General features: G+C 40.1%; 2 protein-coding genes and 1 non-coding gene across 8 annotated transcripts in view; 2 read left to right on the plus strand and 1 right to left on the minus strand.

The window, feature by feature from the left end:
• The window catches only part of FBXL2 (F-box and leucine rich repeat protein 2), a 129,409-nt gene extending 117,690 nt beyond the window's left edge, over positions 1 to 11,719 (plus strand). For both annotated transcript variants that reach the window (XR_003309690.2, XM_026455677.2), the window contains one exon: positions 10,742 to 11,719. The gene's annotated coding sequence lies outside the window, so the exon portion shown is untranslated. The remainder of the gene's footprint in view (positions 1 to 10,741) is intronic.
• The window catches only part of UBP1 (upstream binding protein 1), a 63,109-nt gene that overhangs the window by 33,970 nt on the left and 11,426 nt on the right, over positions 1 to 17,713 (minus strand). For all 5 annotated transcript variants that reach the window (XM_026455672.2, XM_026455674.2, XM_026455675.2 and 2 more), the window contains 3 exons: positions 14,623 to 14,774; positions 4,592 to 4,668; positions 749 to 854 (listed from right to left, as the gene is read on the minus strand). In XM_026455672.2, coding sequence (XP_026311457.1) covers positions 749 to 854; positions 4,592 to 4,668; positions 14,623 to 14,774 — 335 coding nt within the window. The remainder of the gene's footprint in view (positions 1 to 748; positions 855 to 4,591; positions 4,669 to 14,622; positions 14,775 to 17,713) is intronic.
• LOC111544387 lies at positions 1,944 to 2,004 on the plus strand. The gene has a single exon (XR_002732141.1). It is a non-coding gene; the product is annotated as a U7 small nuclear RNA (small nuclear RNA).

A 17,713-nucleotide genomic window follows, 5' to 3' on the forward strand; every position in this document is an offset into this window, starting at 1 on the left:
TTGATATCAGCCTGGCCAACATGGTGAAACCCCAACTCTACTAAAAATACAAAAATTAGCCGGACGCAGTGGCACACGCCTGTAGTCCCAGCTACTCAAAAGGCTGAGGCACAAGAATCGCTTGAACCCAGGAGGTGGAGGTTGCAGTGAGTCAAGATCATGCCACTGCACTCCAGCCTGGGTGACAGAGCAAAACTCCGTCTCAAAAAGAAAAAAAAACATAGATGGTACCAGTTTACAATTAAATGGTTTCAAAATCATATAATTCCGGGTTCACATTAGTTTAGCACCAAAAAGTTACTTGACTTTTTAACTATAAAACAACTCTCTCGGTTCTTTATAATACAAGGATGGGAAAAAAATAAAAAGAAAAAAATGTATACATGCGTATACATGTGTGTATGTATATATAGAAAACAACTCTAAAGACACAAGATCCTAGCCAGGTATGGTGGCGCGTGCCTGCAATCCCAGCTAGTCGGGAGGCTAAGGCAGGAAAATCACTTGAAGATGGGAGGTGGAGGCTGCAGTGAGCCAAGATCATGCCACTGCTCTTCATCCTGGGTGAGAGAGCAAGGCTCTGTCTCAAAAAAGAAAAGAAAAGAAAAAAAAAAAAAGACAAGACATAAAATCCACAAACACCAAAACTTTCCCCACACAAGTAATTCATGATGCCCACATAACACATTACTGGGCATAGCTAAACAAGGCCCTCATCTCCATGGTCTTTTTTGATCACTGCCTGTACCTAAATCAAGAAGTCTGTCTCCTGGGCGATTCCACTTCCATCCTTCAAGTTGCTGATGCTCTGTGTATTGTAGCCGTCTGTCATGGAATACAACCCTTATGATGCTCTGTGGAGTAAGTGGGGAAAATGAGTACTTTTAAACTGCTCCAGCTAAAATGCAGGACCATTTCTACTCCTTAGGTGTTAACCTGTAGCAGTAGAACATATACAACCAGATTCTGTTTTAAACATTCCATAAGTGAACTCTTTTGCCCTTGGATACCTGGATTACAGTACAATTACTTGGTGCAAAGAATTATAACTCAAAAATTAAAATTATAAATAAAATGGTAACTTAGGTATTGATTTGATAAAATAATTTGTTATTGCAATTCAAAATTAAGGTTCTTCCCACTAAAATTAATGAGCAAGAATTACATTCCTATAAAGAAAATACCAGATGCACACAGGAGTTATGAAAAATGAAAACACAGACACAGAGAAACCCAGGCACAATGGTAAAACTTTGTTAATTTAAAATAATAGTTAACAACTGAGTTTTTTTGGCTGGGCGCAGTGGCTCACGCCTGTAATCCCAACTCTTTGGGAGACCGAGGAGGGCAGATCAGAAGGTCAGAAGCTCGAGACCATCCTGGCTAACATGGTAAAACCTTGTCTCTACTAAAAACACACAAAATTAGCCGGGCGTGGTGGTGGGCGCCTGTAGTCCCAGCAGCCAATTAAAAGGAGCAATTTTTTTCTTTGAGATAGTTTTAAAAAGAGGCCGATGTGGGAGAAATTTATAGGGCTCAGTGGCTGCTTTATTCCATGCCCATCTTCCTCACCTGCACCCACACCTGCAGGGCCTGCCCAACCAATTACCCAGCACCCACTTCACACCTGACCACAGCAAAGCTCTCATAGTGATGGTGCATAGGCTAGTGGTGGCCCCTAAGACACCAGTGCCAGTGGTTCACATTTGCTAGCCAGCTTGTCTCCAGAAAAAAGTACAGCACAGAAAATATCACAATTCTAATTGTTCCATATTCAGTGAGAACCATACTAAATACATACATTCAGATGAAAACAGTATGAGAATACAGATATTAGACTTCAGAGCTTTACTAAGCCCCATTCTAGGTCAGACTAAAATACTAAAGAAGATAAAAGGAGGATCAAAGTTAGGAAATTACAAGATACATAAGAAAAATTCTAGCATTGTATAGCTCTTTTAGAATTTGTCTAGCAGGTTTTCCAGTTTCTACCAGAAAACCCTACCCAAAAAAGAATGGAAAGGAAAAAAGAAAGGAAAGAAAAGGAAGGGAGGAAGGGAGAGAAAAAGAAAGGGAGAAGGGAGGGAGCGAGGAAAGGAACTTCTTAAATAAAATGGGGAGAAAATCTCATTATCTGAAAGTTCTCCCTAAAAGGAGACTGACTACATTTTCAGAACTAGCAACATGTGATGGGGCCCTAACAATAAGACTGAAAGAAAAAAACAGAACAAAAAAAGACGAAAACAGAACAATCAGAGAAAGCACATTGCTAAATATGTTCAGCACATTCAAGAAGTTCCAAAGCACCTTTGCAAACCTATCACTTGATCCCTAAGGTTCCCCCCGCTGAGATTTAAGTAGTATAGTCGAAGATCCTAGGGCCAGTAAGTAAAACTCTAGAAATTTGAAGCATATTGTAGGGACTCTCTAGCTAAAAAAAGGATGTGATTTCCAAGAAATTCATCCTGCAGTCTTTGGTAGTAGCAGACAGTAGCTCTTAATCCCAGACAAGCTTATAGAATATAACTGGATGCCTGGCACATCCACCAAAAATCATGCAGCTGGCTTATCAAAGATGAAGCCAATGTAAAGTGCTTTAAAAATTAACTCTTTTCAATCAGTGAGCTAAATATTTAGATACTGATGCCTTCAGAATAAGTGGAATATACTTGCCTAGTATACTAACACTTAACTAGTGTTGTGTCAGCAAAACATTTATTGTGCATTTATAAGTTAATGGTTTTGCTACTAACAGTAGTTCATTATGTCATAATGAGGTGTCATTTTCCCCTTTATATACTTGCATTAGTTTTGTGTATTAAATGTTTTTACATGTTTTAATTTGCAAGTAAATACAAGGAAGTTGAACTTAAAAGCAGTTATACAACTTAACCCTGCTATTCCAAGTTAATCTGACAGGTATTTCAACCAGCTTGCCAAAATATTTTAAGCATTAGGTATCACCTATCAGACTAATTATTCCTAAATCCTACCACCTATTCAGGGAACTGCCCTGGAAAGCCAGCTTGTCTCCAGAATTGATTTTCAATGCCTTGATGGACACTGAATTTTGGCATTTGGTTTGGATGTCAAAGTTTGTTATATTTTCCTCAGAACACTGAATGGTCATGAATGAGGAACTGAGTTAAAATTACGAATTAGTAAATTCTATAATCCAGCATACACAAAAAAAGCACAAGGGGGAATAGATGAAACAAGACTGGTAAATTGTGGAGAATGTTGAAGTTGGCAGGAGAACTTATAAGAACTCATGATATATACCAGATACATTTATTATATACCACCATATGATGGATATATGTGGACTCATTGTACCATTCTCTTTACTTCTGGGTATGTTCAAATTTTACCATAATAAAATATTTTAAAAATTGTTCTAACATTTTTGGATCCAGTTTTAAAGACCTCAATATAGGGCCCATCAAACCCTACTAAATTTTATTATGCAGTTTACAAGTAAAACAACTTTCCAACTCTTTTACACTGATATATTAAAAAAATTAAATAAATAAATAAAAACCCAGCATCTTACACGTGATGAGGCCCTAACAGTAAGACAAAAAGAAAACACACACACACACACACAGAACAAAGAAAGACAAAAACAGAACAATCAGAGAAAGCACACTGCTGAATATGTTCTGCACATTCAAGAAGTTCCAAAGCACCTTTGGTAACCTATCATTTGATCCCCAGGTAACCTTCCAGGTGCCCTCCAGGTACTGGGCAGCTGGCTTTCCCAGACATGCCAAATTAGTTAACACACCAAATATAGATTGCCTGAATTCAATTCCCACCACAAGGCTGTCCTTCCCATGTTTACCCACCAAAAAGGCAGATCCACAGAGGGCAGTGTCTTTCCAATAGAATGCCCCTCCATACTGAGGGCCCAGCAGCACCTGGGCCCTGACATGCCACTCTGTGGGGAGATGGAAAAATCAAGAGAACTTATCTCTTGCTAACACGTAGTCACATGAGGTTTCACCTTTCCCCAATTAAGATTCTTTCATTAACCCTGCCCTGTAATGCTGTGGAATTTATAACTAGCCATGATGTATGATGGATACAGGCTAGGAGGGGCCGGGGGCAGGGATGGTTCTGAAGATACATCCTAAAAGAACAGGTTAGCTGGAGAACAGCTATGCCTCCTACACCTAGGATGACTGACTTCTTAAGTCAGATACATGGGTAGGGTGAACAGAGATTTCAATTTTTTTAATGAAAGTTTACAAGGTAAAGGATTTTTTAAAGTTTTATGCCAACACTGACATTCTTCCCCATATTATCTTTTACTTTTAGAGAGGCTTATAGTTTTTTGTTGTGGTGGTGAGTTTTCTACCCCATAACTGCAACTAACTTTTCTATTGTTCCTTGATTTCCAAGGGTCTTTCACAATTACTCTACCCAATAATGGCTATAATTCCCATTTTACAGGTGAATAAACAAAATATAGCTCAAGAAGTTAAAAAGTTGTAATACAACAATTATTGAACTGAAATTAATTTTTTTAAAACAAAAACTCATTCAATCACAGCAATATCCATTGGGAATTAAAATGGACTGTCCTTACCTTTACTAATTTTCCACTGATCTCAGGCATATCACCCATTTTCCGATTATCCAGCATCCGAATTTCATAAGACTGACCTATTTAAAGAAATTGTGTATAAAAAACAATCCTTATAAAGAACATCACTTTGCTTAACATAATTCAAAATGCGTGTTTCTCAGAACATACATTACACAATGATAGTTAACTTGCTAGAGAAGCAAACTCAGGTTGATCCTTCTTTTCCCTGAAAAATCACACCAACCTTCTGTCCTTACATCATTACAGGAGACAAGAGTTTCTCTGTCAATTTATCTTCATCTGCCACTCTCTTACACTAAATTTTTATTATGCTTGCATTACCTAAGACTAATTTTTGTAACAGCTTTTCTCAGATATAGTTTACATACCATAAAATTCACATTTTAAAAAAGCGCATAATTCATTGGTTTTCTGTATAGTCAGAGTTGTACAACTATCACCACTACCAGTTTTAGAACATTTGCATCATCCTAAGAGGAAACCTATATTAGTAGTCATTTCCCATCCCTCCCCCACACCCACCCCCCAACCCCCCGCCCGGCCAACTGCTAGCAATCACCAATCTACTTTCTGTCTCTATGATTTGCCCACTCTACTTTTATAAACAGAATCATACAATATGTGGGTATTTGTGCCTTGCTTTATAAACTTAGCATAATGTTTTCAAGGTTTACCCATATGTAGTATGTGTCAGTCCTTTTTATTGCCAAATAATATTCATTCCTTTTTATTGCCTAATACTAGCCCATTGTGTAAAGAACATACCAAATTTTGTTTATCCATTCATCAGTTGATGGATATTTGGGTTGTTTCCACTTTAAATATTCATTAGAAAACACAGACATTCACACTTCAATCTAGATAATTAGGAAAATGCTGCAAAAAAATTAATAATGTACTCCAAATCCACAAAAAATGATTTCTGGATTATGTTATTAAATAATAAAAATGACAGTATAATTTGGCATGTAGAAAATCAGTAAAAATTAAAGAATGCTTATAATATCACATGAAGTTGAGAATCTTTATAACTACCAATACCTTGTCTATACTCCCAGGGGGCTTACAGAAAAATATATAAAGGATTCTAGCGTATAGGATCAAAATTCAACAAGGGGTTATCAAAATACAACTACATCACTCCAAGGCTGGTGAAGGAAAACAACATATATACAGTCTGTTACAAAGAAAACTTGCTTATATTCATTCAACAGACAGAGAAACACTAAAAAACACCTTTATGGCAAGAGACATTTTTAAAAAGTTAAGACACAGATTGGAAGAAGATATATGCAGTATATTTAACAATGGATCTGTATTCTGAAAACAGTAAGAAATAATTTTCAAAATGAAGTATATAAAGTTTTGAAAAATACACCATTTATATTTAAAATTACACTCAACCTCACAAGAATTTAGGAAGTAAAAATTAAAAGGTTTATGCTGAGTATCAGATCAATAAGAAATATTTATTTTTATTTATTTATTTATTTTGACAAGGAGCTGCGCTCTGTCGCCCAGGCTGGAATGCAGTGGCGCAATCTCGGCTCACTGCACCCTCCGCCTCCCAGGTTCAAGCAACTCTCCCTGCCTCGGACTCCCGAGTAGCTGAGATTACAGGTGCCCGCCACCACGCCCAGCTAATTTTTGTATTATTTTTTAGTAGAGACAGGGTTTCGCCATGTTGGCCAGGCAGATCTTGAACTCCTGACCTCAGGTGATCCACCTGCCTCAGCCTCCCAAAGTGCTGGGATTACAGGTGTGAGCCATCGCACCTGGCCATAAGAAGTATTTAATTAGGCTGGGCCCGGTGGCTCACGCCTGTAAACCCAGCACTTTGGGAGGCCGAGGCAAGCGAACCATGAGGCCAGGAAATAGAGACCATCCTGGCTAACATGGTGAAATCCCATCTCTACTAAAAACACAAAAAATTAGCCGGGTGTGGTGGCACGCACCTGTAGTCCCAGCTACTCTGGAGGCTGAGACAGGAGAATCGCTTGAACCCAGGAGATGGAGGTTGCAGTGAGCTGAGATCACGCCATTGCACTCCAACGTGGGCGACAGAGTGAGACTCCATCTCAAAAACAAACAAACAAACAAAAAAAGAAGTATTTGGCCGGGCACGGTGGCTCAACCCTGTAATCCGAGCACTTTGGGAGGCCGAGACGGGCGGATCACAAGGTCAGGAGATCGAGACCATCCTGGCTAACACGGTGAAACCCCGTCTCTACTAAAAAATAAAATTAGCCGGGCGAGGTGGCGGGCGCCTGTAGTCCCAGCTACTCGGGAGGCTGAGGCAGGAGAATGGCGTAAACCTGGGAGGCGGAGCTTGCAGTGAGCTGAGATCCGGCCACTGCACTCCAGCCTGGGTGACAGAGCGAGACTCCGTCTCAAAAAAAAAAAAAAAGTATTTAATTAAAAATCAAGTGGACAAGTGTGGGGGAGAAATAACCTTGAATAATGTACAGAATATCAACTAAAAAGTCTTTCTAAAAGGCAATGTGGCTGCACCTGTCAACAAATTAAATACTATGCCCTTTGACTCAGGGATTCTGATTGGTCAAGTTAAAAAAAAAAAAAAAAAGTGTCACAGAGGGAATATTTGCAAGTGGCATTATATATAAAGGGCTAATCTCTCCAGTACATAAAGAGCTCCTATAAAATTGTGAACAAATGGGCTGGGCACGGTGGCTCACGCCTGCAATCCCAGCACTTTGGGAGCCTGAGGCGGGCAGACCACCTGACGTCGGGAGTTTGAGACCAACCTGACCAACATGGAGAAACCTCATCTCTACTAAAAATACAAAACTTAGCTGGGCATGCCTGTAATCCCAGCTACTTGGGAAGCTGAGGCAGGAGAATCGCTTGAACCTGGTAGGTAGAGGTTGCAGTGAGCTGAGATTGCGCCATTGCACTCCAGCCCGGGCAACAAGAACAAAAACTCTGTCTCCAAAAATTGCTAACAAATGTCCACTATCCCTAGAAGAAAAAAATGAGCAAATGAAATGGACATGTGGGGTTCACAAAAGAAGGAAATGCCAACAGTTCTTAAACGTATTGAAAGACACTCAACTTCCATTAGAGAAATGCAAATTAAAACCACACTGAAATCATTTTTCACCTATCAGATCAGCATAAATCCGTCAGTTTTCTGCTATATTAGATGTAAAGTGTAACAGAAAGAAGAGTTGAGGATTACTCCTGATTTCTGATCAAGGAATTGAACAGTCACCATTTCCTAACCTCAAAGACAGCTAGGAGCTCACTTGAGGCACAAAAATCAAGAGTTGGCCAAGTGGAGTGGCTCACACCTATAAGCCTTGCACTTTGGGAGGTCAGGGAGGGCAGATTACTTGAGGTCGGGAGTTCAAGACCAGCCTGACCAACACGGTGAAACCCCGTCTCTACTAAAAAAACAAAATTAGGCTGGGCACAGTGGCTCACGCTTGTAATCCCAGCACTTTGGGAGGCTGAGGCGGGAGGATCACGAGGTCAGGAGTTTGAGACCAGCCTGGCCAACACAGTGAAACCCTGTCTCTACTAAAAATGCAAAAATTAGCTGGGCGTGGTGGCAGGCCCCTGTAATGCCAGCAACTCCAGAGGCTGAGGCAGGAGAATCACTTGAACCTGTGAGGCGGAGGTTGCGGTGAGCCGAGATTGTGCCATTGCACTCCAGCCTGGGCAATAAGAGCGAGACTCCATCTCGACGACAACAACAACAACAACAACAACAACAACGACAACAAAAACAGAAGAAAAAAGGCTCTGTAACACTTGCTATGCTTAAAGTGGTTTCCCTATTGGAAACTGTTATATTCTTCAATGGTAATATCCACTGAGAGAACAACCAGACTTTAAGAAATATCCTAATTTCTCCCCCAATCCATAAGTATTTTAATACCATGGCTTCCTGAAACAACAGTCTAGGTTGTAACTGAAATATAAAGAAGGATCCAGTATTAATGAAATATAAAGTTAATACAGACCAACAATAATATTCTATGAGACGCTAGTCCTGTTTTTAGCTTTATCTTCTCAATTCACGTTTTATTTTTTGTTCCATTTTTGGCTCAGAAATGCAAAACTTCTGCCAGAGTTGAAAAATATAACTGTTGTGATTCATGTCCCCACCCACCCTTGAAGACACATACTCTAGCTTCCTCAAATGGAACTCCAGGGTAACGTGGAGCCCAAGATGTGACAGTCCCCATTTTGCTAAGTTCAATGCTTTAGAAACCTTATTTCTAAAGTCCTATTCCTATCATAAAATTTTAGTAACATGAACTGATACTAATCAGGAGGAAATCTAATGTTGTGAAAAATGAAACTAAGCAAAAAGAACTTTCCGAAATATTTAACAGAATTCTTTTTTTTTTTTTTTTTGAGACGGAGTCTCGCTCTGTCGCCCGGGCTGGAGTGCAGTGGCCGGACCTCAGCTCACTGCAAGCTCCGCCTCCCAGGTTCACGCCATTCTCCTGCCTCAGCCTCCTGAGTAGCTGGGACTACAGGCGCCCGCCACCTCGCCCGGCTAGTTTTTTGTATTTTTTAGTAGAGACGGGGTTTCACCGTGTTAGCCAGGATGGTCTCGATCTCCTGACCTTGTGATCCGCCCGTCTCGGCCTCCCAGAGTGCTGGGATTACAGGCTTGAGCCACCGCGCCCGGCCTAACAGAATTCTTAAACCAATAAACATGCTGTTTCTAGGGCCTTATATCTGTACTTTATTAACATTCTTTTTTCTTTTTTGAGACAAAGTCTCACTCTATTGCCCAGGCTGGAGTACAGTGGCGCAATCTGGGCTCACTGCAACCTCTGTCTCCCAAATTCAAGCAAATCTCATGCCTCAGCCTCCCAAGCAGCTGGGATTACAGGTGTGTGCCACCATAATTGGATTTTTTTTCTTTTTCTTTTTTTTTTTTTGAGTTGGAGTCTCACTCTGTTGTCAGGCTGGAGGGCAGTGGTGCAATCTCGGCTCACTGTCACCTCTGCCTCCTGGGTTCAGGAAATTCTCCTGCCTCAGCCTCCTGAGTAGCTCGGACTACAGGCACGTGCCAGCACGCCCAGCTAATTTTTGTATTTTTAGTAGAGACAGGGTTTCACCATGTTGGCCAGGATGATCTCGATCTCTTGACCTCGTGATCCACCCACCACAGCCTCCCAAAGTGCTGGGTTTACAGGCGTGAGCCACCGTGCCCAGCCTAATTGTTATATTTTTAGTAGAGATGGGGTTTTACCATGCTGGCCAGGCTAGTATCGAACTCCCAACCTCAGATATCCACCCTCTTCGGCCTCCCAAAATGCTGGGATTACAGGCTTGTTAATTAACATTCTTAGCATTCTCCATGTAGAATTTGGTCTCCAAATGAAAACGCATTTGGGGAGTAACAAGGAGAAATTCTTTTTATTTGAAGAGTTTGGGGTTGATCCAGCAGTAGCAAGTCAGCAAGGGAGTAAGATCAGAAGTCTCACTCATATTATCAGGTGTGGAAGCATCAAAGGCTTAGCCCCCAGCTGTTAAGACAAAAGGCAGCCTATTCCAGCCAGAGCCCTGCCCAAAGGGAAAGCTAGCTATATGTGCTCCACCCTCTGGTGGCTCCATGTTGGGACTACAGTTTTTACTCCACAGTTAAAGTCAAGGACTTAACTGCTCTTCTTATTCAGGCATAACCAGGCAAACACAAATACAGGTTGCTTTTTTTTGTTTGCATGGGGCGGGGGCGAGGGACTGGAGTACAGTGGTACAATCTTGACTCACTCCAACCTCCACCTCCCAGGTTCAAGTGATTCTCCTGCCTCAGCCTCCCAAGTAGCTGGGACTACAGGCGTGCACCACCATGCTTGGCTACTTTTATATTTTCAGTAGAGACGGTTTCACCATGTTGGCCAGGCTGGTCTTGAACTCTTAACCTCAGGTGATCTGCCTGCCTCGGCCTCCGAAAGTGCTGGGATTACAGGCAAGAGCCACCGCACCCAGCCTCAAACACAAATAAGTTTTTAAACTCAATCCCTCTGCGGTTCAAGAAGAACTCAAAATATGACACTAAGACATCAATACAACTAGGAAAACTTGCTTCAATTTCTACTGACAAAGTGAAGACTATACCGAATTTGATTTTTAATTTCTTTACAGCATTACATAGTGGCAAATATTCTTCTTCAAGAATGACCATTTCGGCTGGGCGTGGTGGCTCACACCTGTAATCCCAGCACTTTGGGAGGCCAAGGTGGGTGGATCACTTGAAGCCAGGAGTTCGAGAACAGCCTGACCAACATGGTAAAACCCCACCTCTACTAAGAATACAAAAATTAGCCACACATGGCAGCATGTGCCCATAGTCCTAGGTACTCCAGAGGCTGAGGCAAGAGAATCCCTTGAGCCTGGGTGGCAGAGGTTGCAGTGAGCAAGACTGCATCGTCACACTCCAGCCTAGGAGACAGAGTGAGACCTTGTCTCAAAAAATAAATAAAAAAGAAAATTAAAAAGAAAAAGAAAAGCGAGTCTAGTGAGCTGAAGACACTTTGCTAGTCTGGATCTTTGTTTGTTTTATTAGCTTAAATTAGCAAGCTTCCATTATTCAGTAGACAAAGAGGTAGGGTGAAAAGATACTCAGAAATCTCTCAGTCTGGTCCAATCCTTATCCAATGTAGAAAAAGCTAAGAATCCTCTCATTAGAAAAATATACCTTTAAGGACTACATCCCAGCTACTCAGGAGGCCTGAGGCAGGACGACTGCTTAAGCCCAGGAGTTCAAAAACAGCTGGGCAACATAGCAAGATCCTGTCTCTAAAAACAAACAAACAAAAGGAAAGGGAAAGAAGGCAGGAGGGAGGAAGGAAGAAAAAAAGGCCAGGTTCAGTGGTTAACGCCTGTAAACCCAGCACTTTGGGAGGCCAAGGCAGGAAGATCGTTTGAGCCCAGTAGTTGGAGATCAGTGTGGGAAATGAATAGTGAGACCCCCCATCTCTACAAAAATTTTTTTAAAAATTAGCCAGGCGTGGTGGCCTGTGCCTGTAGTCCCAGCTACTCAGGAGGCTGGGGCGGGTGGATCACTTTAGCCTGGGAGGTCAAGGCTGCAATGAGCCATGATTGTACCACTACACTCCCGTCTGGGTGACAGAGCAAGACCAAGAAGAGAGGGAAAAAGAAAGGAGAGGGGGAGGGAGAGGGTGAGGGAGGGAGAAAGGGGGAGAAGAGAGAGGGAGCAGAGAAAGAAAAAGAAGGGAAAGAAGAAAATATATATTTATTTTTTAAATTTTAAAACTTGTTTAAGGATTCATGGAAAATCTTGGGTTTAAAACTTTTTGTCAAGATGATAAATGCTAAGATACAGTCTGCAAAACACAACACACTATTATATATATTATGATACTCATAAAGGTATTATTTTGAAAGGCATTATAATTTCTTTTAAAAGGGTACATAAAAGTACAATTCCTTTAAAATTACTCAAAAAAAAAATTTTTTTTTTTTGAGACAGAGTCTTGCTCTGTCGCCCAGGCTGGAGTGCAGTTCTGCGACCTCAGCTCACTGCAACCTCTGCCTCTTGAGTTCAAGTGATTCTCCTGACTCGGCCTCCTGAGTAGCTGGGACTACAGGTGTGTGCCACCACGCCTGGCTAATTTTTGTATTTCTAGTACAGATGGGGTTTCACCATGTTGGCCAGGATGGTCTCAATCTCCTGACCTCACAGATCCACCCACCTTGGCCTCCCAAAGTGCTAGGATTACAGGCGCAAACCATCATGCCCAGCCCTTATTTTTTAAAATTACTAAAATGTATGTTTTAAACATGTCTACATATACAGTTCAGCTTTCTACCTTTTTTCTGAAAAGACTAGGAAAAATCAAGAAATAACACAATTCCAGAACCAAGAAAATACTCAACATTAATACTGCAGTAAGCGGAATAAAGTACAAGAAAACCACCTGCCCTTATATTGATTATATTCAAGTGAGGTATCACCTGAGAAAGAGGCACAAGGGAGCCTACTGGAGTGCTGGAAAAGGTAAAAATACGTAGTAGTTTCAAGGGAATATATATGTAAAAATTCATTAAGATTTGTGCACATTACTGTAATACTTCGAAAAAATTTTGTTAAAACCTAAGCTTTCCAAATTGACACTGAGCAAAGTAATTAACTGCTCTAAGTTTAATCTATAAAATGAATAAACCTCTCCTAGAGTTACTGTGGGAAATGAATAAGGTTACCACATGTACTTAGTACAATACTAGATGCACAGTATCAATTAGTGTCAGTCTACTACATCACTACTACAGATGGTAGATTATGACTTTTGTCGACATGAAATATTTTTATCTGGTTTAAGGACAATCATGATAAACTATGGGCATTCCCCAGGCCAACAGATGCACATCCTACATGTTCCTTTAAACAGGGTGCATATGTATACTAATTCATTCCATGGTATGTATGTAACAGAACTTATTCAACTATTCCACAAGTAAAGAAAATTCAGGTTATTTCCTTTTTTATCTTTAGAAATAAAGTTACAGTGAATATCCTTGCCCCTACATTGTTTCTTCTGTTATTTGTATGTCTAAAACAGATTACTAAATAAGTTATTAAGGTTCTTTCAAATATAAAACGTAAGTCTCAAATAAGTGATTGCCTACCCAAACACTAAATATAAAAACAAACAGGGTATTGTCACAAGGGCTAGAGATAGGACTACCTGAAGGTAAAACCTTGTAGATTCTAAACTTATACATCAAATGAAAAGGTAGAAATAAGTTATTCTTCCACATTTCAGAATATTAATCACATGTAAAAGTCTAAAATCTATTGCTCTTTCCAAAACTTCAGGAGTAAAAATTCTATTTAATGACAGAAAAATAAACACTATATACTCTTAAGTGAAGAGATGCATAATTCTAATTTTTTGAAAGGAAACGTATATACATTGAAGAAACAGACCAAAAAGCTTAATTAGTCAATTTTTGGCATTATCCCTTCACATATTTCCCAGTTTTTCTACAATGAGCATATAACAGTAAAAGTGTTCAAAAAATTTTTTAAAATCAGAATTCAACATGCTTTCAGTATATGTATCCAACAAATTAATTCCTGCATTCAAAGCACTTTTGTTTACAACAGTAAGTCACATCAGCCTGTGCCCAAACTGCAAAGAGCAATCTTTCCTCTTTCCAAAGATAAACTGAGCCAGGTGCAATGGCTCACGCCTGTAATCCCAGCACTTTGGAAGGCTGAGGCAGGCAGATCTCTTAAGGTCAGGAGTTTGAGACCAGTCTGGCCAACATGGTGAAACCCTGTCTACTAAAATTATACAAAATTAGCTGGGTGTGATGGTGAGTGCCTGTAATCCCAGCTACTTGGGAGGCTGAGGCACGAGAATTGCTTTAACCTGGGAGGCGGAGGTTGCAGTGAGCCGGTATCTCACCACTGCACTCCAGCCTGGGCGACAGAGCAAAACCCAGACTCAAAAAAAAAAAAAAAAAAAGTACCCCTACATCTCTATTTTCCCTCCCTCCCCACCATCCCTTTCATATCACTGTAATGTAACACTCTGACATAAACTACAAACAAGATATAGAGGATAAAATGTGATGTTGTTTATTTAGCCACAGACTCCATCCTGGTGCAGCTTAAGTCTATTTTCAGCACAGAACTGCTTCATGTTCAAAATCCAGGTTCCTTGCTAGCTGGACTTCTGATTCATTCTCAAGTTCCATATTGAAATCACTGTCCCTAAAAATAACTGACTTTCTTTCCTACTTGCTAGTCCTTTGGATTATGTCTTTAAAAATCCTGTAATAAATCTTCCTCCTCAGACCCTCTTTAACACAAATCAGTTTACACAAACTGTACTTCAGCTGCTCACAGTAAAATTCCTACAATTTTCATTAAGTTGTAAAATTTAAGAAAAGAACTTCATTTTTAATTATTACCAATAATCTAGGCTACAATGCCAAAATATTAGTTTGTATTTCTGTAAATTCTTACATGTCAAATGTGACATAGCCAAACTAACCTTGGTTCAAATAAGTAAGCGTTTCATCATGCAGTTTTACTGCTGGCGACGTTGCGGCACACATCACATACTGAAAGGGTGGGTGCTCTGTTTCACCATCCAATGGAAGGCTGGAATCTTCCTGCTTGAAAATGGGCAATGCCAAGACATCACTGAAAAGCAAAAAATCAACACTGACCTTACTTTGGGTTTGAAATATTTGTCTATGGCCTTATCATCCTGAATGCGCCTAATCTTGTCTGAAATATTTAAAAGCATATAAACATTTAGGGATAGTTTTTTTTTTAAGATCAGAAATTGTATGTACGATAAAAGAACTATTAACGCTATGTGTGGTTCATCTAAAGGATGGCATTAACAACCCCTATCTCAGAGTGGGAAGTGGCGGGGGGGCAGCAGGGCAGCTCTGAATATATATATATATATGGCACTTTTAAAAATTATTTTAAAACTTTAAGGTCCAGATTCATTCTATTAAAAAAAGCAAGTCAAGAGTACATAGCTACCCGATTTGAAAGGCAAGAAATACTACTACTGCCAAAGATAGGTCACACTTGACCCCACCAAATTACAAAGAAGCATTTGATTAAAATGGGGCTTTACAAAAAGTTCCCTGCTGTGCCTTGGCAAGTGCTAAGAACATAAAGCTTCATGCCTAGTCTAAAACAATGGCTCCTTCTGAGAGGTAAACAGTAGCAGCAGCAACAGCTGCTATTCTACCCCCAAGAATAATCTGGGGCCCTGACTGGGAGAGTGATGAGGGGTCTTCTGGGACACTGTCCATATTGGATGTGTTTAACAGCTTTATTGAGATATAATTTACATATCATAAAGTCACCCTTTTAAAGTTTGTAATTCACTGGTTGTAAGTATATTCACATCATCATTATCTAATTCTTGAATTCCAATATATTTTCTCCACTCAAAAAGAAATCCCATACCCATTAGCAGTCACTCACCATACTATCCCAGACCTACTCAGCCCCTGGCAACTTCCTATCTCTACGGATTTGCTATTTGGGACATTTAAATGGAATCATATGACTATGTGGTCTTTTGTGACTGGCTTCTTTCACTTAGCATGTTTCATGGACCATCCATGTTCTAACATGTACCAATGCTTCATTCTTTTTTATGGTTCCATTCCATTGTATAGACATACCATACTCTGTATCCATTCACATGATGGCCATCTGGGTTGTTTCCATTTTTCAGCAATTATGAATAATGCTGCTATGAACACTTTTCTATGTTTTTGTGTAGATAAATTCCTCAAGTATATACCTAGAACTGGAATTACTGGATCACACTGTAACTCTGTTTAACTTTTTTTTTCTTTTACTTATTTTTTTGGAGACAAAGTCTCTCTTTGTCACCCAGGCTGGAGTGCAGTGGTGCTATCTTGGCTCACCACAACCTCTGACTCCTGGGCTCAAGTCATCCTCATGCTTCCGCCTCCCAAGTAGCTGGGATTAGAGGCATGTGCCACCACACCCAGCTAATTGTATTTTTAGTAGAGACGGGGTTTCACCATGTAGGCCAGACCAGTCTCAAACTCCTGGCCTCAAGTGATCTGCCTGCCTCAGCCTCCCAAAGTACTGGTATTACAGGCGTGAGCCATCACGCCCGGCCTCTGTTTAATTTTGTGAGCAACTGCCAAGCTGTTTTTCAAAGTGGTTGCAATCATTTTACATTTCCCCTATTAATATATGGAGAGTGATTATTTGTTTTTAAGATAATTATCTGAGCTGTACATTTGTATCTTTTCTATACTCATTCTTCAATAAAAAGTAAAATAATAACAGTAGCAACAACAAAACATCCAAACGAATAACTACTACATCAACACCAATAATAGGGACTTGTCTGAACTGCTTATTTTATCTTTTTTTCCTACAAGCTGTTCACTCAGATACTTGGGTAGCCAGGTCAATTCAATTCAATTTAAAAACAGAATGTGAAAACAAGTGAAATGGGATGGAAACCCTGGCAGAGAACGTTATCCCACCAGTAGTCCCTACTCCCCACATGCATTTCTGCACTGTGCTGATTTTCTTTTTTTTTTTTTTTTTTTGAGACGGAGTCTCGCTCAGTCGCCCAGGCTAGAGTGCGGTGGCGCGATCTTGGCTCACTGCAAGCTCCACCTCCCAGGTTTACGCCATTCTCCTGCCTCAGCCTCCAGAGTAGCTGGGACTACAGGCACCCGCCACCACTCCCAGCTAATTTTTTGTACTTTTAGTAGAGACAAGGTTTCACCGTGTTAGCCAGGATGGTCTCGATCTCCTGACCTTGTGATCCACCCGCCTGAGCCTCCCAAAGTGCAGGGATTACAGGCGTAAGCCACTGCACCCAGCCACTGATTTTCAAAGATACTAACTATCCACTAATTCTCCCTTTCTTATTTATACCCAGGAATTGTCAAAACACTCCTAGGTACACAAGTAATAACCAAGGATCACATGGTTAGCAGTGGTCCCCAACACTCCCATAGAGTTCTCTCAACACCTTGACCTAGGGATTTTGCCCCATCTAAGCTCCTGCCTTAGGGGCAGATACAACAAAACAAACAAACAAAAAGAATCAGATCACCTCTTTATAAAAAGAGGTCATAATAGTCAAATTGGCTCCAGGGAAGATGAAAATATATATTGCATTTTATGCTTATGTAAGCATTTAAAACCCTCTCAGGGAGAAAGAAAACAAGAATGAAATTGTTGTTGTGACTCAGAACCATTAATTACACTGAAAAATAACACAGGGAATAATTTTAACATTTCAATGCTAACTGCTTGGGTTGGGTTGATCATTAGATATAGATCATCAAAATAAAATGTATAACTGCATGAGAATGGCTTTTTATAAATAAATGGTTACATATGGAAGATACAATTTTATATACTTCAGATCTTACAAGACAACCACCTTTTTATTCACTTGGTTATAGTCTCGATGATCCACACAGAAAATACTATGCTCATGGTAAGTGCTAAACGACCCCTGAACAAACATATAAACACATAAAGATCATCTGCTATTGAATTTCCAATTAATTTTTTACTTAATTAGAAAGAAAATGCCTTCTAGTCAACAC

Source organism: Piliocolobus tephrosceles, chromosome 2, assembly GCF_002776525.5.
Source record: "Piliocolobus tephrosceles isolate RC106 chromosome 2, ASM277652v3, whole genome shotgun sequence".
NCBI classification, from domain to species: domain Eukaryota; kingdom Metazoa; phylum Chordata; class Mammalia; order Primates; family Cercopithecidae; genus Piliocolobus; species Piliocolobus tephrosceles.